At 47.5% G+C, this 22,218-nt stretch overlaps 1 protein-coding gene across 2 annotated transcripts in view; it reads right to left on the bottom strand.

Moving 5' to 3' along the window:
• THRA (thyroid hormone receptor alpha) overlaps positions 1–22,218 on the bottom strand; it is a 147,721-nt gene that overhangs the window by 52,619 nt on the left and 72,884 nt on the right. Inside the window, exon 2 of one of the 2 annotated variants that reach the window (XM_084804564.1) lies at positions 10,286–10,546. In XM_084804564.1, the coding sequence (XP_084660690.1) occupies positions 10,286–10,338 (53 nt within the window). In that variant the 5' untranslated portion in view covers positions 10,339–10,546. Of the gene's footprint in view, positions 1–10,285; positions 10,547–22,218 lie in introns of those variants that run through there. The other variant, XM_084804562.1, reaches the window with a different exon arrangement.

Genomic DNA, 22,218 nt, shown 5'->3' with positions numbered 1-22,218 from the left:
ATATTATACCACTTGGTTACCCGCAAGCACAGTTTGCGGAGAAAAATCAAATCTAACAAAAGGTTTAACTTAATGAGCTGCATTTATTGAAACTTCAAAATGTTACCTATAAAGCTTTACATGGCTTGGGACCACAATAGCTTTCGGAGCACCTCTCCCGACACGAACTTACCTGTATACTACGCTCAACATCTAAGGCCCTCCTCTGGCTGCCTACACAGAGGGAAGCTCGGAAGACTGCAACAAGGGAGAGGGCCTTTTCGGTGGTGGCCCCCAAATTCTGGAATGATCTCCCTGATGAGGCCCACCTGCTGCCAACATTGTTATCTTTTTGGTGCCAGTTTAAGACCTTTCTCTTCCCCCAGGCATTCGACAGCATATGATAAGTTTTAATCGATCCTGGAATGTCTTATGGTTATGGTTGTTTGCTTTTGAGATTGTTTGTTTGAAGTTGTTTTAGATATATGTTTCTTTTGCGCATATTGTCTGTTCATGTGTTTTTTTATGTAACTGGCTTTTAATCTGTGTATATTGTATTTTTAATGTTTTTAACTTTTGTATACCGCCCAGAGAGCTTCAGCTATTGGGCGGTATAGAAATGTTAATAACAACAACAATTCTTTTATCTTTACAAAACTTCCTTCAATACAATGTTCTTGGTGTAGACTCCAGGACAGCCAGTGTAACGTTCTTTGATCCATCAACAACTTCAATCTTGAGGTTTGCCAATTAGCACACACGACTCATGACTTCCTTTCTGAGCAATAACTCAACTTGACTGGGTTACTTTTAACTGTAGGTGTCTCTTAATCCCTTCATGATTTGTTTACAGGCTGTATGTTACTGGGATATCATTGTATGATGGCCTGCACCTGTGTTTATAAAGGTGTACAGAGGCTTTTTTGTGTTCATATTTCATTTTGCTCCAATTTGCAATTAATTGTGTTTGTTTAATTATACTTGACATTTTTGATATTAAAAAAAAAACACTTTGGATTATAGAAGATAGTCTAATTCTTTAAAAAAAAGCTTTATGGACATAAATAAACTCCTGACGTTGAATTATAGTGAAAACCGTTGTTGTTTTTGGAATCTGGTGTGAACTTTACCTTTCTATGAGGATGCATGCAATTAAGATCTGCATACACACACACAAAACGGCAAGTGCAGCAAAGAAATCAGCAACTCTGCACACCTTAGGAATGGGGGGAGGTCTTAGGTCCTTTGGTCCCCATCCTCCTCGCCTGTCCTGGCTGCCAGTGCTTCCTGCTAGGAACATCTGGGCAAACAGAGGCTGCGTCATGGCTGGCTGACAGGCAGGCAGTCTTGCCAGCCAGGGATACCTGCTGTGCTGTGGGGCCCGAGAGGGCCCAGCCTATGCCAGTGCCAGAGAATGGGCCCATTCTCCTGCCCCCCCCCCGCCCTGGCCCATCCAAATGCCACAGACAGAGGGGTAAACAGACCCAGCTTGCAGCCTGGCACACATGAAGACAAGCCCTGCCTGGGACTGGCACTCTGGCAGCCCAACGCTGGAAAGAGACAAATCAAAGCTGTTCTGGCAGGCGACTCGTTGGTGCGCCAATGACCAGGCGTGTCCCTCCCTCTCTCTTTCACAACGCACGCACGCACCTCAGGTTCTATGCCAGGGAATACCTGGGCTCTGCATCTCGAAGGATGCAACTTCACTATATCTGCTTCTGTGGGAACGACTATAGTTAAGTGGCTCTGAGACTGAGATGAGCGCAGGAAGCTGTCTTGTACCAGCCAGACGGCTCATCCAGCCCAGCACTGTCCAGGCCAGGGAGAGGCAACCTGGTGCCCTTCAGATACCCTGGACAGCAACTCCCAAGGCCCCAGCCAGCATGGCCAACAGTCAGGGACACCTAGCAGTCCGCCTTCCCGTATATATACCCAGGCGACATCTAAGACCAGCAGAGGAGGCCTTGCTGGTCTTTCCAAAACGAAAGGGAGGTCGCCATGAAGAACCTTGGGGGCAGGCCTCCTCGGTAGCAGCACCCACCCTCTGGAAAACCCTCCCCCGTGCCAGTCGGGAGGCAGAAAATGTGGCATCTTTCAAGCACCTCCTAAAAACGCACCATTTCACTCAGGCTTTCCCTGGACTGCAACTGCTGTTGGGTTTTACTTTGGTTTTACATGCTGCTCTTACAATTTTAAAGTCTTACATTTTATTGTGCCGCATTTTACCGTTTCAATTGTTGTAAACTGCCCAGACAGCCTTTGCTGTTGTAAAGAAATGCAACAAATAAATAAATAATGGAAGGCCAGCCCAACCTGGCACGGGCTGCCCGGAGCCCGAGCTCTTTCCCCTATGGGTCACCCAGTCCCTTTAACCAGGGACTGAACCTGGGGTCTTCCGCATGCAAAGCACGTGTTCTGTCACTGAGCTACCGTCCATAACCTCCGCAGGAATCCTCTGATGAATCTTGCCTCTGCCCTGGAATCACAGGTAGCCTTAATGAAAATCCCCTCACTCACTTTGCTTCAGCCCTTTCCCCTAATCTGCAACAAAGTGGAAAAAAGAACGCTATCCTACCTTAGTACTAAAGTACTAAAAAAAAAAAGTACTAAAAAAGAACACTATCCCACCTTACAGGGTTGCTGCAAAGTAGTAAAAAAAGTACTAAACACTATCCTACTTTAGTACTAAAGTACTAAAAAAGTACTTTAAAAGAACACTAAAAAGAATGCCTAAAAAATAACTCTGAAAATAACACCAACTCATGAGGCCAAAAGTACTACTATATTACTATTGAAGCACTAAAAAAAGTACTAAAAAGAACATTAAAAAGAACACTTGCTCATGAGGCCAAAAGTACTAAACAGTATCCTACCTTAGTGCTAAAGTACTAAAAAAAAAGCACCAAAGAAGAACACTATCCTACCTTAGAGGGTTGCAGCAAAGTACTAAAAAAGCACTAAGCACTATCCTACCTTAGTACTAAAGTACAAAAAAAAAGTACTAAAAAGAACACTATCCCACTTTACAGGGTTGCTGCAAAGTAGTAAAAAAAGTACTAAGCGCTGTCCTACCTTAGTACTAGAGCACTTAAAAAGTATTAAAAAAGAACACTATCCCACCTTACAGGGTTACTGCAAAGTAGTTTAAAAAGTACTAAACACTATCCTACTTTAGTACTAAAGTACTAAAAAAGTGCTTTAAAAGAACACTAAAAAGAATGCCTAAAAAAGAACTCTGAAAAGAACACCAACTCATGAGGCCAAAAGTACTAAACACTATCCTATCTTACTACTGAAGCACTAAAAAGAACATTAAAAAGAACACCTGCTCATGAGGCCAAAAGTACTAAACAGTATCCTACCTTAGTACTAAAGTACTAAAAAAAAGTGCTAAAAAAAGAACATTATCCCACCTTACAGGGTTGCTGCAAAGATTACTAAGGCAATGTACGTAAAATTCTCTGAACCGTGTAAAGCATACTTTCCCACCTGATGCCCTCTGGATGTTTTGGACTACAACTCCCATCGCCCCTGCCTGCATGGCCAATGGCCAGGGGTAACTGGCATAGTCCAACACCTCTGAAGGGCACCTGGCTGGAGAAGGCTGCCCTACAGTATTACCTTTCTGCAAATTTTGCATTCATTTCTAAGAAAACCACCAGGATGGTCCAGTGTAAATGCAGAGCTGGACTAATTTATTTTGGCTGTTGTGCGTGTGTGTTTTAATTCTGTGGTTATTTTGAACTCTGTTATGTTGACTCATTTATATAATTTCATTCTCACAACCAGCACCCTGCAAGGCAGACTAGTCAGAGACACACTGAATTAGGGTCTCTCATGCCCAAGGGCGGCACATTGTTTTACTGCATCCTAGAAGAGGCATCTGGAGGCACCCTGGAAGAGGCATCCTGGAAGAGGCATCCTGGAAGAGGCATCCTGGAAGAGGCATCCTGGAAGAGGCATCTGAAGGCACCAAGCACCCATCCAAAGCGATCTCAGGATACGTTTCAGCATACACAGGTCTTCAGGGTGCCGCAAGGTTCTGTCTTGTCCCCTATGCTTTTTAACATCCACATGAAACCGCTGGGGGAAGTCATCTGGAGGTTTGGGCTGAAATGTCATCAGTATGCGGATGATACTCAGCTCTACCCCTTGTTTCCATCCGCACGTCCCAGGGAGGCTGTGGAACTCTTGAACCAGTGTCTGGAGGCTGTTTTGGGATGGATGAGGGTGAACAAGCTGAAAACTAATCCAGACAAGACAGAGGTACTGTGGGTTGGGAAACCAACTACTTCGGATAGAGGTTTACAACTGGCCTTAGATGGGGTTGCACTCCCCCTGAAAGACCAAGTACACAGTCTGGGAGCTCTCCTGGACTCTGAGCTGACTGGGGAAGCCCAGGTGGCTGCAATGTCCAGGAGTGCTTTCTACCAGCTCAGGCTGCTACGCCAACTGCGGCCCTTTCTGGAGAGGAAGGACCTTGCCTCACTTATCCGTGCACTAGCCATGTCCAGGCTGGACTACTGTAATGCACTGTACATGGGGCTGCCTTTGAAGATGGTTCAGAAACTCCAGCTTGTGCAGAACGTGGCTGCCCGAGTATTGGTGGGGGTGAGCCGATTCGATCACATAACGCCTATACTGCGCCAGCTGCACTGGTTACCGGCGCCTTTCCGAGCCCAATTCAAAGTGCTGGTTTCGACCTTTAAAGCCTTAAATGGTTTGGGACCAAGTTATGCGAAGGACCGCCTTCACCCATATCAGCCTGCCTGCACTTTAAGATCAGAAAGAGAGGCCCTTCTCATTTGCCCACCCGTGAGAGCAGTCAGGTGGGTGACCACACATGAGAAGGCCTTCTCTGCAGTGGCCCCACATCTTTGGAACAAGCTGCCATCAGAGGTCCTCCATGTTCCATCATTGCAGACTTTTAAGAAGGCCTTGAAAACATATTATTTTACCCCGGCCTTCTCTTGATATGACTGCTATTTTTGCTGTTGTTGCTGTTACCATCATTGTTGGTTTTACTGTTGGCTTTTATTGTTGTTTTTATTGTTTTTATATTTTTATCACTTTTAATACTTTAATTGTTTTTATGTATTTTATTGCTGTGAGCTGCCTTGGGAGGGCTTCTGCCCTGAAAGGCGGCCAAGAAATATTTTAAATAAATAAATAAATTCACAATAACTCCCGGTGACAGGTTACGTCGAGACAGTAAACCAGCCAAGGCCGTTCAGTGAGCATCATGATCATTGGCCATGACAGCAAAATGGAACCTCCATGTTCAGCAGAAGCACACCTGAGGACAAGCAACAAATTGGCCAATGCTGCACTAGGTAGACCTTTTTTCCTAGATTAAAATTGGTGGCACGCTCCACTCTTACACCTTGTTACAACACACACAACACTTGTCTTTGCTGCATTCGTTGCTTGAAAGAGAGATGTTCACAAATGCCATGCTAGAACACACTCTTAACTAATGTCGGCATGAAAATGTAAATAAGTTTATCACACACACAAAAACAGCAGGGAGGAGAGAGGAACAAATACGCGCATTGTCCACCCACTCCTCCCGCTGGGATTCGGTCAATTCAGCTTGAGGCCGGACTCGTTCACTCACCGCCTCCCTCCCAAATCGGCTACGACTTTTGACCGCAGTGCACTGCAGAGGAGGCATCTTGCACCAAGGCCGGTGCAAATTCTACATGGGGCACAAGGAAGACAGGCGAGCCATACACCCCCTCCCCCCCAGGGTGACTAGCAAATCTGCCCTAGGGTGGAAGGGAATGGACACTGGCATGAGGAGACTGGAGAAGCAGCCAGGCAAGGCAACTTAACACCCACCACCCGGCCACGGGAAGGAGCTCGCCAAACCCTTCTCTTGTTTCGGAGCCTTTCGAAAGTTACTGCGAACCGTTTCCCAAGTTGTGCCTTCTCCGCAGTTTCCAAAGTTGGAAACTTGTTATTGTTGTTCAAAAAACAAAACCACGGAAGCATGCCAGAGCAGAAAAAGCTGACCTCCCTTAGGAGATCAAAGCCCAGGCGTGATGTGAGATTCAGAGATTGCAACAGAAAAGGCCCACGGACACAGCAGTGTGAGCTTCCAGACCTTGGAATGTGAATCCCTGAGCTGAAGTGTCATCACCTGCAAACTGAACCAAGAACCTGGCTGCACGCCAGCACCTCCACCAGCTCATGATGCTGCTGCAACCTCTGCGAGCGCTTCTGTGCGCACACAGGAGTGCGCACACAGATGTATGGACACGCGCATATGGCCTGCCTCTGAACGGATGTCCACTGAGTACACACATTTGGCATGTCAAGCTTGTGCCTTTCTGTGGTCCCCTGAGCTGCTGCCAGCTTGGCTCCCCGGTCAAGTCAGAAAACACGGAACGCCGCCTTGCAAAGAAGGCTGTAAAAACGACCAATTCACACCACTTTATACTAGCCCTCCCTGCCCACACATGCCAACATTAAATCATTTGCAGCCTAAAAGAACAACCCTTTAGCAAAGTTTCCCGGCTCGATCATCTGGAGGCGGTCTCTACTTGTTATAGGTGAGTGGCTAATTTACAAGTCAAACATAACAAAATGCTAGCTCCCTTCCCCTTGTGGTATTCCCTATCCAAGAATATAACAAAATGGAAGATAAACAAAATGGTTGGAGGTCCGGTTAATTGTGAAGAACATACCAATATCCAATCAACATAAACCAGTTCTTAATCAGGGCAGATTCTATGTAAAAGAGATGTCTGAGGACAAGTTTGCATATGCATGCTCACTTTCCAGTGGTTGCAAGAAGTGGTGCCTTCTATGTGTGAATAGAAGGCAACTTCATAGGTTTATCTGATCTTTACTGAAGTGTCACTGAAAGACACTAACCCATGGTTATTTAACCCTTGGTTAACCCATGGTTTGTTGCCCTATCTAGGGTTTATCTGGCAGACGATCAAATAAATCATGGTTTGTTTTTTCAATTCCTGGGTTGTTTGTTTCCCTCCTCCATTGCCCACTCCCTTCCCTTTATACCAAATGCCTTTGTGGCACTGTACCACTGGAATATGGAGCAGCTGGGGGTTTTGACCACTGTTGCCTGCTGCCTCTGTAGCCAGGTGAAACAACCCATGAACAACTCACAGTTCGGGATTCAAACGTAGCAACCCATGGTTCATACAACTGAGAGTTTACAACCCAACAAAGAACAAAGCGTGGGTTTTTACTGACCGGGTTCACATGATTGAGGAGGCCAAATAAGCCACTGTGGCTTATTTTCCCATCCCTCATGTGCCATCTAATCTCAATAATAACCCTCACTGGGTGCAGCTTGTCGTGATGTCCAAACCCAGAGAGGGTGGGTGGCTAGGGTGGTTTACAAACAACCCTGAAACCCCTGGCTTGTTCTAGGATTGCGGGGTGGTTGTAAACCACCCTTGTCAGGTTCGGACATCACAACAAGCTGCGCTCGATTGTTCATGGTTGACAAGCTATGGTTGTAGGGCAACTGTATTCACACATTTATTTATTATTTATTACATTTATATCCCGCCTTTTTTCCTCCTTAAGGAACCCAAGGCGGCATACATAATCCTCCTCCTCTCCATTTTATCCTCACAACAACACCCTGTGAAGTAGGTTGGGTTGAGAGTCTGTGACTGGCCCAAAGTCACCCAGTGAGCTTCCACAGCCAAGTAGGGACTAGAACCCGGATCTCCCAGTTGCCAGTCCAACGCTCTCGCCACTACACCACACTGGCTGTCACACCAACCCGGAGTTCAAAATCCACGAATGAAATAAATCATGAGTTAGTGTTCTGTGCAAAACAGGTCAAAAGCTCATCACTGCACAGAGGCAATGTTTACCAGTTTAGTGTAACCTAAGGATTCACATTTTAAATCCTCCCATGAAATTTTCAGCCACCTGGCCTTAAATTTGCCAGCTCCTCTGTGATATCAGAGCAGCTAAGCCAATAGCAGCTGGTAAGGTTGTGACATACTGTGACACCAGAGGAGTTCAGTCAGTGGCACCATGAGAGACAGGACAAGAGGAGGAGGTAGAGGACGAGGAGGAGACTTGAGGGGATTCTGTCGTTCTGATGGCCCCTCATCTAATCACAGTGCTGATAATAATGTATTCCTGATTCACCACAGCAGACAGGTAACGCTGCTTGCCATTCTCCACCCGTCTCTATTTGCGCAATCTGATTCTAACACCATAAATGCAAAACAAGATCTTATCTGAAACAGTTTGGATCCTGTCCTTTTATTTTCACCCCATCATGCATAGCTGTGCCCTGACATGCCCTCATTCACACGCCCACAAGGGGACTTTAGCAGCTCCAGCTACACATTAGCACCCACTCAGTCCCACAGACTGGCCCTGGGCTTAACACATGGGGTGTTAGGCTTCCCATCAAAGGAGAACACATGCTCAGAAGGCCCCACCCAGTCAGTGAGAGTCCTCTGTGAAAAACTGTGCTTGGACCAAACAAATTGAAAATAAGCACCAAGCTACTATTCAGAGATGCAGATCCCTACAACAGTAAAAAGGACGCAGGACGGCCATAGGATTGGTCAGTTCCCAGAGAACTGCCCTCCCGCCCTGCCTCAGAAGAGCAGCACAGAGCGGGGGAAATCGGGTGTTCCTGGGGGCGGGGCGCTTGGAAGTGCCAGTGCGATGCTTCCTATGTGTCATCTGGCCACCCTGCCCCGTGCTCCAAGGTCCTCTGCAGTCCGTCTATCCCCACAGGATTGCTCTCTTAGGGTGTGTAAAACTAAGAACTGTCCACCACCAATCCATGTCTGTGCGAGTTACTGTAGGTGAATATTAATTCTGTCATGTCTGCATTGAGAGTAGCTGAACGACCCAAACAAGCACAGCTGAGAGCCGTGGCGAGGTGGCCCACCCAACTGACTAGAAGGAGGCTGTCTAGAAGGAAGCGGGAACAGAGCAGCGAATTATGCAGAGGTGATGGGACTCTGGACTCAGGAGGCTTAACTTAATTAACTCCTTGCGACATGCAGGAAGCTCTCTCACGACAGCCCCTGGGCAGCCACTGGGAATCACCAATTTCATGTGACATCCCAACCCCACGTTAGTTAGGGGTCGACAACTAGAGAGACCCGTGGCCAAATCTGACCTGCTTGGCTCACAACAAATTGCTCCTGCCAACCACAAATGTTCTGTCAGACAAGATGGAAGATGTAGAGCAACAGAAGAGAAATGGCCCGCGGAGACGGCTGAGGGCGTCTGAGAGTGGGGGATGGTTGCTCTTCCATTTCGTGGCTAGCATCTTTTTAAAAAAGGAAAAAAAGGAGAAGGCCAAGAAACTCAAGATGCTGGATGCCATATCCAGTACCAGCTTCTGTGCTTGCAGGCTGTGAATACAGGAATGAGGAACTAAAGTCTTGGAAACAATCTAAACTCGGACCAGCCCTTTGAGCGACGCGTACTCCATCACCCCCTCCACTAGGGAACTCAGTACTGCTTTGCTGACAGAAATGGAGCCAAAATGGGGCCACTGAGAAACAGGAGGGAGGCATCAGCAGCCCCAAGGTTTGCAGCAGTACAAAACAGTCTTTAAAGAAGAGACCCCAAAGGGGGCAATCCCACACCCCCAAGAAGAACGAAACATGCTGGAAACCCGTGGGGACATGAGGGACAGTGAACTGGCTTGCTTGAGCCCCTTACAGCTTATAATGTTTTGCAGGAAGGCATGGCTGGCTAGCTGGCTGCCTGAAACCCCGCACAGGGGCACTCCTGTTAGGGGGTAAAGATACACTGCAACACTGACCATGTTTGCACAATTGCCGCAGCTTATCATGGCTTAGTTAAGCCACGACGAGCTGCGGTGCCCCTGGGTGTCATCCTGGGAAATTCAAGCCGTGACCACAGCTTGTCATGTCATCTGAACCCAGTGGGGGCAGGTTGTGCAGGGGTTAAACATCTCTCGAATAACCCTAGAACAGGACATGGGTTCTGCAAAGGTTGTTTAAACCTTGCACAACCCACACCCGCCGGGTTCGGGCAACATAACAAGCTGCTGTCGTGGGTTGAATATTCAAAATGGCCGCTGGTGGGCTCTTTGATCATGAGAACAGGCCCATGATGCTGCACATCCCACTCCCCACACTGCTGTTGACAAGGGTGTCTCCAAAGCAGGGATAAGGGCCCTACCAGTGGCATTTTTACAACCACACCCAGAGCTAGATGCACTTGTGAAACAGCCATAAAGTATCTAATTGTGGTACATACAAGAGGAATGTTAAAATCTATAATGCACAGTAGGTTGCCGATTGCTGGGCGAGCTTACCGGGTGTCCTCTGGCTCCGACAGGCACTCCACCGTGCTGGGCTTCTGTTCCATTCACCGCAATTCCATCCAGAACCAATAAGGAGAGACCGAGGTGGGCTCCGCCCCCAGAGGCGACACTCCACGGTCGCCACGACAGATGTGGGTTTGGGATTGGGGAGGGAGGGGGCTGTTAACCAGAGTTAGGAGGAAAGCCCCATTGATCCTCCTTCAGCGTTGGCAAACAGCAAGCATTCTGGGGCAAAAACGTGGGGATGAGACCCTACAAAGATAAGAAAGGGAAAACCGTGTTCTTACTTATTCATATAAATGAATATCTATGCTACTTCTATGATGTCAGAACAGGAAACTGTAATAAAAAGTCTGCACTTCATCGATCCTGATTACAACCCTGCTCTAATATACCGGTCCTGAACTTCGGAGTTGCGCAACTTCCACGTCGTCCCTCCATACACACCCCAACAAGTCCCCAATTTTTGCACCTCAAAACTCCAAACCATGCGGGATTAATTATACAAATGAGGTACATTTGCCTGCCTGCTTTGCATAATTAATTCTGCACCGCAAATGTAGAATGATCTGTCAAGGACAAGAGCACAACAGAGGGAAGGGAGGAAGAAAAAGTTTGGGCACTGAGACGTAACACTGAAAGACGCACCCGTGGGAAAGGAATATGCTGATGTGTAGAGCACTGAGGCCCTTCAGACAGTGCCTTTGAACATGCACAGAGTGTCTTTCTCTTGCTAATGCCTGACATGCACGCCCTCACTGCAGCACTATTTATTTACTGCATTTATATCCCATCTTTTTTCTTCTTGCAAGGAGCCAAAGGTGGCATACATTATCCTCCTCCTCTCCATTTTATCCTCACAACAACAACCCTGTGAAGTAGGTTGGGCTGAGAGTCTGTGACTGGCCCAAAGCCACCCCGTGAGCTTCGTGGCCAAATCAGGACTAGAACCTGGGTCTTCCGGCTTCCAGTCCTGGAGATCTTAACCCTTTTTTAATAAAAGGTGAGAATTGTGAAATGCAGTGTTATCTGGCTCTTTGCACCCCATTTTTTTTACTGCTACCCTTGACAGCTTGTGCAGAGTAGTGGCTAAGAGTGAGAGCTGTGAACCAGGAAGTCCCAGGTTCAAATTTCATCTCTGCTATAAACATAAGAACCTAAGACAAAATGCATCAGTTCTCCCTAGGCAAGCCACTATTTCCCACCCATAGGCCCCTCTTTTGCAATGATAATAACGTTAATTATATGTAGGGATAATGATAATGATAATAGCAACAAGAAGAAGCTGTCGTTGTTATTCAGGGAGGATATGGCTATCAATGGCTATTAGTCATGATGGCTGAGGCAGTATGCATCTGTATGCCAGTTGCTGGGGAACATGGGCAGGAGGGTGCTGTTGTGCTCATGCCCTGCTTGTGGTTTCCTGGTCAACAGCTGGTTGGCCACTGTGTGAACAGAATGCTGGACTAGATGGACCCTTGGTCTGATCCAGCAGAGCTCTTCTTACATTTTTAAGCTATCCTATAAGGTTGCCATAAGGACACTGAGAAAGTGTACATGGACAACCTAAAGCACAATAGAAATACTATGGGTTATTATTCTTATTGCATGATGAAATTAAGGAAGGAGGCGGGGGGGCGGGGGGGGGAGAAAATATTTTTTTTTCCTTTGCAAGACTTAGATGTCTTTTGCTGGAGGACAGGATGCAACTGATGACTCCATTATTTTACACTAGGAAGGAATGCTCTCCCAGCTGAAACAGGGAGCATGCAGCTTGGCTCACTTGTTTGAACCCAGAGCTGCTTCCTCTTCAACCACCTTTCTGCAGGATGTCTATTTGTGGCACATTCTGTACTACAGACAGAATGGTCAGACAGCAGGCAAATGTGGCCTGCCAATTAGGCTGGGGGTTCAAAATAACAACAGCAACAACAATAATTCATATTGCACTCTATACCAGAGAGCATTCCAGTTAACCCAAAACATACAACACAATAATATAAACAAAGTCAGTAATTACACATTAAATAAACTACTAATTAAATTTCAACTACTTACAACCCATCAGTTGTAACAACAAACCAATTTGAAACCCAATTACAAACCAATTGTTCCTCACTCTATGGTTTCTCTAATTCTTTTAACTCTTATAATATTCTTGGAGCTGGGGATAGGCACATAGAAAGCTGCCTTGTACCAAGCCAAACCATGGGTCCACCTAGCCCAGTATTGTCAACACTGACTGGCAGCAATGGCTCTCCAGCAACAGCTCTCCAACGGCAGGGGTTTTTCCAGCCCTACCTGGAGATGCCAGGGATTAAACCTTGGACCTGCTGCATGCAAAGCATGCAGCATACAGGATTCCGACTGTACTGGGTCCAAGAGGCAGGGATTTGCTCAAGGCTGTCCCAGTGAGTCTGTGACTGTGCTGGGATCTGAATGCAGGCTGTCCAGTTCAGCATGCGAAGCATGCAGCATACAGGATTCCCACTGTACTGGGTCCAAGAAGCAGGGATTTGCTCAAGGCTGTCCCAGTGAGTCTGTGACTGAGCTGGGATCTGAATGCAGGATGTCTAGTTCACCTGTCTGAGCCCACGGAACAAGTCACTCTGGAATTGTGTGTGCATGCGATGAGCAAAGGGCTGGTTGGCAGACCAAGAGTCTGCCTCAATCCATTATTCTGCCATGAACAACAGCAAGGCAGATGACCTTGAGAAGTTCATGAACAGGTCACGATGGAGATAGCAACCATCCTCTTTGTCTGTCCTCAGCATCTGGCATTCAGAGGTAAACTGCCTTGGAATACGGAGGCTTAATTTAGCTAACCCAGTTAGCAGACATGGACAGATCCCTCCTCCATGAACCTGTCTAAACCTCCTTTAAAAAGGAAAAAAATCTGCACCAATGGCTATTCCCACAACTAGGGGCAATGAATTCCACTCGAGTGGCACGCAGGCTGTGTGCTCATGTGCCACACGGAAACAGTGTATTTTGGACCATATCAAGCAGTGGCAGAAGATTCAGACACCAGGCAGTGCTGCAGCTCCTGTTCTGCATTCATAGACTAACAGTTGGAACGGGCCGACACCCGCCCCCCCTAAGACTAGAAGGAACTGGGCGGGGGGGAGGGTGGATAGAGAAGCTGCCAGACTGGTTTTAAGTGGCCCAAGCCAGTTTGCGACTCAAGCTTTTTTCTTCTTTTTCTTTTTAAAAACGCTAGGCTGCGAACACTATTCCTTTGCATATATTTAAATAAACTCATGCAAATGCTGAATGGCTCTGGCATATTTTTCTCACCCGCTTTGGAAAGCAACATCAGCCAAGAAGGTGGGAGATTCAGGGCTCAAACAGGAATGGCCTCACTCCTGGCATCCACTCAGAGCTGGGGATTTGAACCTACTAGTCCTGGCTCAAAATGCAATCGCTCCAGAATCTGTTTTCAGCGCCAGGTCTCTCAGTCTGGGAACATGGGAAATGCGGGAATAGCCTCTGAGCATGTGCAGAGTGATCTGTCATTAAGGCATATACCCACAACCGGCCCTCGGCCCCACAAGTTTGGGGTCTGGGTTTCTAGTCTGCAGGCATGGCTGAGCCCCTGAAGCCCTCAATTTAGAAATGACCACAGTGACATCTTGCTTTAAGAGGAACAGAAATTTAGCAAAGGGGGTCAGCTAAGGTAGATATTGGGGGCATTGTAGAAAGAGGAGATAGACAGAAAAATGATCAAGGTAGGAAGAGGCAGGGTCCTTCCAACAACATTAGTGTGTGCGTGTGCACGTGTGGAGGGATCTTGCCTCAGTTTCCCCAATCCACCCTTGTGTGATCTCCCACTGCCTGGAGTCCAGGGTTAAGACGCAGTTAGCAAGGGGATATGCTAGGCTTAGACCCCTCCTCTTTGTCCCCCTATGCAGCCCACCTTTTCCCTCCACAGATTCCTCCCCCTCTCTCTTCCTCCTGCCGCCACAGCCACACCACACACCCCCCCCCCCCCGTGCACCGCATGCAAAGTGCTCTGGAAGGAAACCTGCAGCTCTCTGGCATGTGGCCAAAACTGTAACATCATCAAAGGAAACATGAAAACAGCAAAGTCCCGCTGGCCTCCCTCAAAGGGAAAAGAATGGGGGGGGGGAGGTCCAGCTGTGTCCTCAACTGACCTCCCTGGGGGGAGCAGATCCTACTGGAACAGACTGGCAACAGCCTGACCAGGAACTGGGGTTGCGCAAAGACACGGGGCAGAATGCTCTTGGATGGGGAGCAGCGTGGGGTGGGTGGGAACCAGCTAAGTTGAAGAACGGGGTCCCCACGTCCTGGAGAAGTTAAAGTTAATAACCGGAGGGGGGGAGGTTGGGAGGGGAAACCGTACTTGCAGTTGAAATAACCCACTACCATCAGACTAGCCAAAATGGTACTTTGAACCCCAGCACTGCAAAACAATGGAAGGCAAGTGAACTGTCATGTAATGTTCACAATCACTATCATTCATTTATAAAGCATGCCAAGGAACCACAGAGTGAGGTGCTGACTGGCACGCGGTCCGCCTTTTGAGAGGATGGTGATTTACTTCCGCATTCAACATGCAGCAGTGAAGACACATTACTACGGAGAATTATTTCATCACCATCATCTCTATGTCCATTTGATGCCATCGTGTGTGTGTGGTCTTTTTTTGTTCATTTGTTTCATTTTGATTGTTTTTATTCTTTTGTTAACTGCTCTGAGATTTGTATCAAATGAGAAGCAGTGTAGAAATATTGTTAATAAATAATAAATTAATAAATTTGATTAAAAATACTCATGGTGGCTTACAGTGAAGGTGGGAGCTTTCTTTTTAAATTAAAGCTAGTTTAGTTTTAAACTAGCTTTAAATGTGGGACGCAGACAATGGGTGTCTCTACATGAGCGATTTATTGCTCACTCATGATTGGCCACTCAGGGAAGTTTGCGGGGCCTTTACACGACTTCTTCAACCGCCAGGACATCTCCTGCGCCTTTTCCCGTTTTTCCCGCTTTCAAAAAGATCAGAGATAAGCTGGAATATTTTTTAAAAAACAACACACACACACACGGGATATCGGCAGTGCGATGCCAGCTTAGCGCTATGAACTTGCCGAGGAAGGACTTTCCTCGATTCAAACTACGTGTCTGCCATGTAAACACTTGGGCACATTTGCTGATCGGAGGGAGAAGACAGTAAACTGCCTCCCTGAGACAAAGGGAGACAGATCTGATCCCCCGCCCCACCAAGCTCAGAATCAACATCCTCTATTGATTCAGAGCACCCCGTTCAGTTCAGTGGGGTTTACTCCCAAGTAAGTGTGCCAAGGGTTGCAGACTTACAGAACAATGTTACATCTACTCAGAAATTGTAGCTTTCCTGGGGGTTGTGAGGAAAATAGCACAGCACAAGTTAAACAACGAAAACAAGTCCGTCCGTCCCCCGCTTTGCACACATGCCAGGGAGGGAGGTGTTCCCTCGATTAAACCCATGTGTCTACCATGGAAAGGAGCCCCTCCTAATCCCACAAAGAAACTGAAAGAGGAAAGCCCCAGTAAGGATGTGGGTTTTTTGCTTAATGTAGACTTGCCCAAAGGGTGGGCTTGATTCTCAATGGCAGGGTCACCAAGCACAGGGTGCAAGTGTAATGATAATAATTATTTTTATTGTTGTTTTTATTGCTATTTTATTGTGTTTATGTTTTACCACTTCTAATATTTTAACTGTTTTTATGTATTTTAAGCTGTGAGCTGCCTTGGGAGGGCTTCTGCCCTGAAAAGCGGACAAGAATTTTTAAAAATAAATAGAATAAATAAATAAAAATAATTACTCAGCATTTCTACAGCGCTTTCAAAGCGCTGCTTTTACATGCATCTTATTTTAACCCTGGCAACAATTCAGGTGGACAGGCCAGGATCATCATCCCCCTATTGCAGACAGGGGGATGAACTGAGATCATAGTGGCTTGCCAAAGACCACCCAGTGACATCACAGCAGGGCTGGGACCCAGACCGGGGCTTCCAGCATAGGCTCTTAGCCACTGCACTGCGCCAGGTTTAGCTGGCAGCCCAACTTACATACGTAAGGGTTTTTCACTCACTTCTATGAGGAAAAGGAAAGTGCTGCATTTTAAGACCAACCCAAGCTGCAAGGCCCAGTAATTACAATCTCCAGTTTGAAATCTGCAACAGATTTTTAAAAGCTTGCTCATTGTGACTGATCGAGTGGTAGAGAGATAAATTCAAACGCTCAGCTACACAGGTAATTTGTAGTATTCTGAATGCCTGCGAGGCTGAACACGGGGAAAAACATTTCCTGTGATTAAACTACTGCTATTCATCTTGGCTTTTCCCTTAGGAGGAGGGCTGGAAATCCTTTGGCCCTCCAGGTGTGGTTGGACTGCAACTTCCGTCATTCCTGACCATTGCCACTGCTGACTGGGGCTGATGGGATTTGAAACCAACCACATCCAGAGGGTCACACGTTCCCCACTACTGCTTTAGAAAGTCATGGCAATCCATAATATTCCCTTGCACTGAATATGGCAGGGAGGAGGCCTGCTCCGTTAGAACATAAGAAGAGCCACACTGGATCAGACCAAGGGTCCATCTAGTCCAGCATTCTGTTCACACAGTGGCCAACCAGCTGCCCACCGGAAACCCACAAGCAGGACACAAGTGCAACAGCACCCTCCCGCCCATGTTCCCCAGCAACTGGTGTACACAAGCATACTGCCTCTGATACTGGAGGCAGCATAGAGCCATCCGGACTAGTAGCCATTGATAGCCTTTTCCTCCAGGAATTTGTCCAACCCCCTTTTAAAGCCATTTGAGCTTTAATTTGAGCAAGTTCAAAATTGGAAACAGGGCAATGTGCAACCCATCCTGACTAGCCTACGCTGGGCAGACTTGACACAAATGACAAATGCAGTTGTGCACTACTGCATTTTGGTTCTGTCCCAGGTTATGGATTGCGAGACATTTCAAAGATTGTATTGTTCAAACAAGTACATAGGAACGTAAAAGGAACCCTGCTGGATCACCAAGGATCCACCTAGTCCAGCATTCTGTTCACACAGTGGCCAAACAGCTGTTGACCAGGAACCCACAAGCAGGGCATGAGCGCAACAGCACCCTCCCACCCATGTTCCCCAGCAACTGGTGTACGTAGGCTCACTTGCCTTGGTTATTGGAGGTAGCACATAGCCATCAGGACTAGCAGCCATTGATAGCCTTTTCCTCCAGGAATTTGTCCAACCCCTTTTTAAAGCCATCCAAGTTGGCGGCCATCACTACATCCTGTGGTAGCAAATTCCATAGTTTAACTATGCGCTGTGTGAAGAAGTTCCTCCTTCTATCTGTCCCAAATCTCCCACCAATCGGCTCTGTTAAAAGAGGGCCGTACGCCGGTTGCTGTTTCTTCCTGCTCTGAAGGACTGAAGTAGTGCACAGGGTGCTCCAAAACGGTCCACCCCAAATTCTACATCGCTGTTCCATTTGGGATGCTGGCGCTCTCATAGGTGATGCCAATTAAGGCTGTCTGAATTGTCTTGATTTTGTTTTCACTTCAATTCCAAGTTCTCCCTTCCACTTGGGGCTGGGCTGGGCAAGGTTCTTTTAAAAACAAATATATTATTGTTGCTTTTAAAAACACGATTAAATGCTAGCTGCTTAGCTGCCCCAAATTTGCCCACAATGACTGGTTTTCAGGCTGGCCCTAATGGCTGCTAAATTGGGCGGCGGCGGGGGGGGGGGAGTGCTGTTGTTTCTAGAAGTTGGAACATTTGGGGGAAAGGGGACATTGGGCACAGGGAGAAGGCTACTGTGCCTCCCCGCCCTCCCCCCCCAGCCTGTCTCCAAACCTCATTGTGGTCACTGAACATGCAATCGACATGGCTTGTGTGGTTTCTAAACTTCTTGCTACACTCACGAGGATTTAAAATATAGGAAGCTAAGACAGCGACGGACCAAGCTAGGAACGCGCTGCTTAGGGTCCTGCCAGGAACAGCTGAAATATCAGGAGAAGGGTTTGTTGGCCCAACTCCAGCGTGATTAATCCACATGTCAAGTTGGGGGTGGAGGAGGATGCAGTATGTAGTAGACTGTGTAGACATCTTCAACAGCCTCTTTTTTTTACTTTGGAGGCTAGGAGACTCTAATGGCAGGAATTCCCAAATATGGATTATTTTATAGGATTTAGTAGCTTTGAGCCACAGAACGTTGAGTATATATGAATCCTTTTATTTTATTGAAAATGAGGGTGCAAGCTGGTAGTCCTCACTGTGGACAGATGTTTGGAGAAATGTGCAACCCTTGCGTGTTGAAGGCTCAGGGCCAAATTAGATATGACGGTGACAGAACCTGGGGTTTAAACCCTGATCTGTCACAATAACATAGTGACACTGGGGGGGGGGGAGCCTGATTTAAGGCCCCACCATTCAACTCCCTGCAGCCCCTCCCCCCACTCCACCAAATGTTTTTGTCTGAAGACAAGTTCAGTTCTGGAATTAGCACCCCAGCTGGGAGAAAAATGCCTGGGGAGAGAGCCTGCGAAGAATATGCAGCAGGATGGGTGGAGGGTTCCACATTATGTCCTTTAAATCAACCCCCTTCCATCCCCTACTTTCAATAATGATTTGTAGGCGATACAAGTAGAAAATACGCAGCTCTGCTGCCCTCCTGTCTAGCTCGGTCTTTAGAAACCAAAAGAGGGAGAAGGTTATGGGTGGGGCTTCCTGTGGTTGGGTGATATGGCCGTAAATTTACTCCACCTTGCTCCATGTCCTCCAGTCCTGGCTTTGCACTGAAGACTACCCCTCACAAACACACACTGCAAGACACATACGATTTTTAAAAAACAAATTTCTCATGCTCATGCTGCTGGGGGGGGGGTGGATTTTACAATTGGAAGGTGGAGCCGTCACTGCACTTGGTCTTCTAACTCCCCTCCTAGCAGACCACTCCTCCCAGACCAGAACACGAGACCTAGATATAGGTAGCTACACCCTTAAGACCAATTGCTGCATACAAATTTGCTGCCTTTTCAGTACACGTTTCCCAGTGAACACCAAAATGTTTGAAGACGCAGCATCCTGGGACATGCAGTGGACACGCTGTGGATACAAGGAGCGACGTTTGCTCCAGCATTTTTACGGATGGGGTTCTCACTTTCAAACGTTACCAAGAGGAAAACAGTGGACCAGCGGCAAATGTGTCTGCTATCCAAAGTGAGCGCTGTATGACAGGATCACGGTGACCTAGCCAAACGTATCTACAGGCAATGTTGTGAATGATTAATTAATTAATTACTTAATTAATTAATTGAATGTGCTGTATTCCTCTACCATATTTTGAAATGCTTTCTATACATTCCTGCCACTGAGGCTACCAGAGCTAGAACAGCTGAAACCAATTTAATTCCCAAATATGTTTTGACACCTGGCCTTTATCAAGGGAAAAACTCTTGGAGGTTCTTTTAGAGGATTCCCTCTCCCTTGCTTCCAGTCTTTGGAAGGGAGGGAATCCTCCAAAAGAAGGATTCCCTTTTTCCGTTAATCAAGGCCAAGTGTCGAAACGCGTTGGGAATTACATTGGTGCAGCTGTTTCTTTTTTGACTTTGGTTTCCGGCCTTACAGCTGTTTTTTCTGGTCCCTGTTGGCACTGTAGCCCCAGCGGCAGCCCAACCATTTAGGCCAGGGTGCCCCAAGACACGTCGAAAGGCATGCAACAGCGAGACCACCGTAACACACACTCCAGCGCATACACAGCTTTACCGTGCCTTAGTGAGGCTTCATCTCTGGTCTACTGAGCTGGAGAGGCAGGCAGGAACATAGGTGGTGGGCATTCCAGCTCCTTTCTTTAAATTTCTGACTCCTGTGCCACCCATGTGGCATCGTACACCTGGAACAATATTATCCCCACTTTGCTGACGGGCGGAAGCAGGAGGGGAGCTCGGGCTGAGGGCAGAGTGCCACCCAATGATTTGGGGCTTGAACCAGGATCTCATGTGAATTCAGGACTCCCTGGCTCACTGCACATCCAACCAACCACCGTGCTCCACCCAATGTCCACCCTGCAGATCAAGCCACCCCGCCCAGGCTACAGAGTGCCAGAAGCCAAGGGAAAGATGCCTGCCGAGCAAAGGGCTCCTGACTGCAACAAGTGAGTTGCGGAGGAAGGCTTACGGCCTAACTGTCCCCGTCTTTTAGCCCTAATACACACACGCCCACTCTATCCCCTTCAGGGGGCAAAGGGCCTGTGAGGCTCACTGAGGCAGCATTCCAGCCCTACAAAGTGAGCCCAGGTTGGAAGCTCCCCCCGTGCCCCCGCCGCCCCATGATATGCTGGGAAAGCAGCGACACAAAAGGCCTCCTTTGCTCTGTCAGCTAACAAGTCCTTGGCACCTTGATGAGAGCAAACAAGCCTTCTGGAGCTGGTGCCAGGGAACTGTTGTGCTGCAGACATTTTATCGGAATATCAGAGGGAGCCACAAGGTAGGTGCTAACCAGTCAGGTCTCGGGACTCACCTGGGCATTGAGTTACGCTCCAATTACGCTCTTCAGAAAGAAGGTGGCACGGTGCCTGATTTCCTCTGCAGAGCCAGGAGGATTACCTGTATGGAAGCCTGAGCTAGCTCACAATAACTTCCTTCCTCAGTAATTAAACACGTGCAACCACCAATGCCTCCCCCCACCAACAACCTCCCCGCCCCCCAACAGAAGCCCACAAGAATAGTCTTTTGCAGTTGCCACATCTCTCTGCAACAGAAAGGAGGAACTGGGGTCTCCCACAGGCTGCTCTAACTGGATGACTGGGCACAGGGCGCTGGGGGGCTTCAGACTGAACCCATTTTCAATGGTAGGCGGCTCAGCCTAGGAACCTGCAAGGGAATGTGTGTGTGCGCGTGCGCATGCGTGTCTGTCTAGAGAGTTCCTCTGAGCGTGAGTTTACCACTGAGTAATCTACAGCCCGGGGCTGAGGTGGCTTAGTGGTTAAGATGCTGAATTGCAGACCGGAAGGTCGGCAGGACAACAGTTCGAGACCCGAGTGCCGCGTGACGGAGTGAGCTCCCGTCTTCAGTCCCAGCTCCTGCCAACCTAGCAGTTCGAAAGCAAGAAATTGCAAGTAGATAAATAGGTGCCGCCTCGGCGGGAAAGGTAACAGCGTTCCGTGCACCTCGGTGTTCAGTCATGCCGGCCACATGACCACGGAAGCGTCTTCGGACAGTGTTGGCTCTTCGGCTTAGAAACGGAGATGAGCACCACACCCTAGAGTCGGACACGACTGGTTGGGGACACCTTTACCTTTAATCTACAGCCCACCTCCACTCATTTGGGGTTAGGGAGATGGTCCTTCAGATCAGAAACTCTTCTGATATGTTTCTTTTAAAATGTTTTAACGGTTTTAATATAGTGTTTTATTCTTTTATCTTGCTGTTCACCGCTCCGAAATCTTTGATGTGGAGAGGTATATCAATATGGTAAATAAACAAACTCTCTGTTCTCTTCCCTCTGTAAAATTTCAGACTGTAAACTCTTTGAGGGCAGAGATCATTTTGGGCTTATGCAGTAGAGCAACATGCATTTAGATGGCACAATAATTAGTTGCTATTATTGTTGTGGTTATTGTTTTTATTGTTATTAGGTTCCCCAACAGGCTTGAGCTCTGAAATTTCTTATTTCTAGAGATTAAACACTGGTGAAATCTCTTCATCTGTTATTCTATCAGCAGTCTACTGGATAGGAGCAGAGCTTAAGCTGAGCCAGGGCTCACCAGGATTTAAACCCCGGTGACTGCTTTTCATGCCAGGACATATTCCCGATAGCTGTGGCGCAACAAGAGCAACAGTGCTGCTGAACATACCGCAGAATACACTGCAGAGTAACCATAACCAGCAGGCACAGAATCCAGGATGTGGGAGGAGGAAGGGC

Source organism: Heloderma suspectum, chromosome 6 (assembly GCF_057233095.1).
Source record: "Heloderma suspectum isolate Gila_16-S chromosome 6, 16-S_ref, whole genome shotgun sequence".
Lineage (NCBI taxonomy): Eukaryota > Metazoa > Chordata > Lepidosauria > Squamata > Helodermatidae > Heloderma > Heloderma suspectum.
The sequence above is the reverse complement of the archived record's forward strand: the minus strand, read 5'-3'. Positions and strand labels throughout refer to the sequence as shown.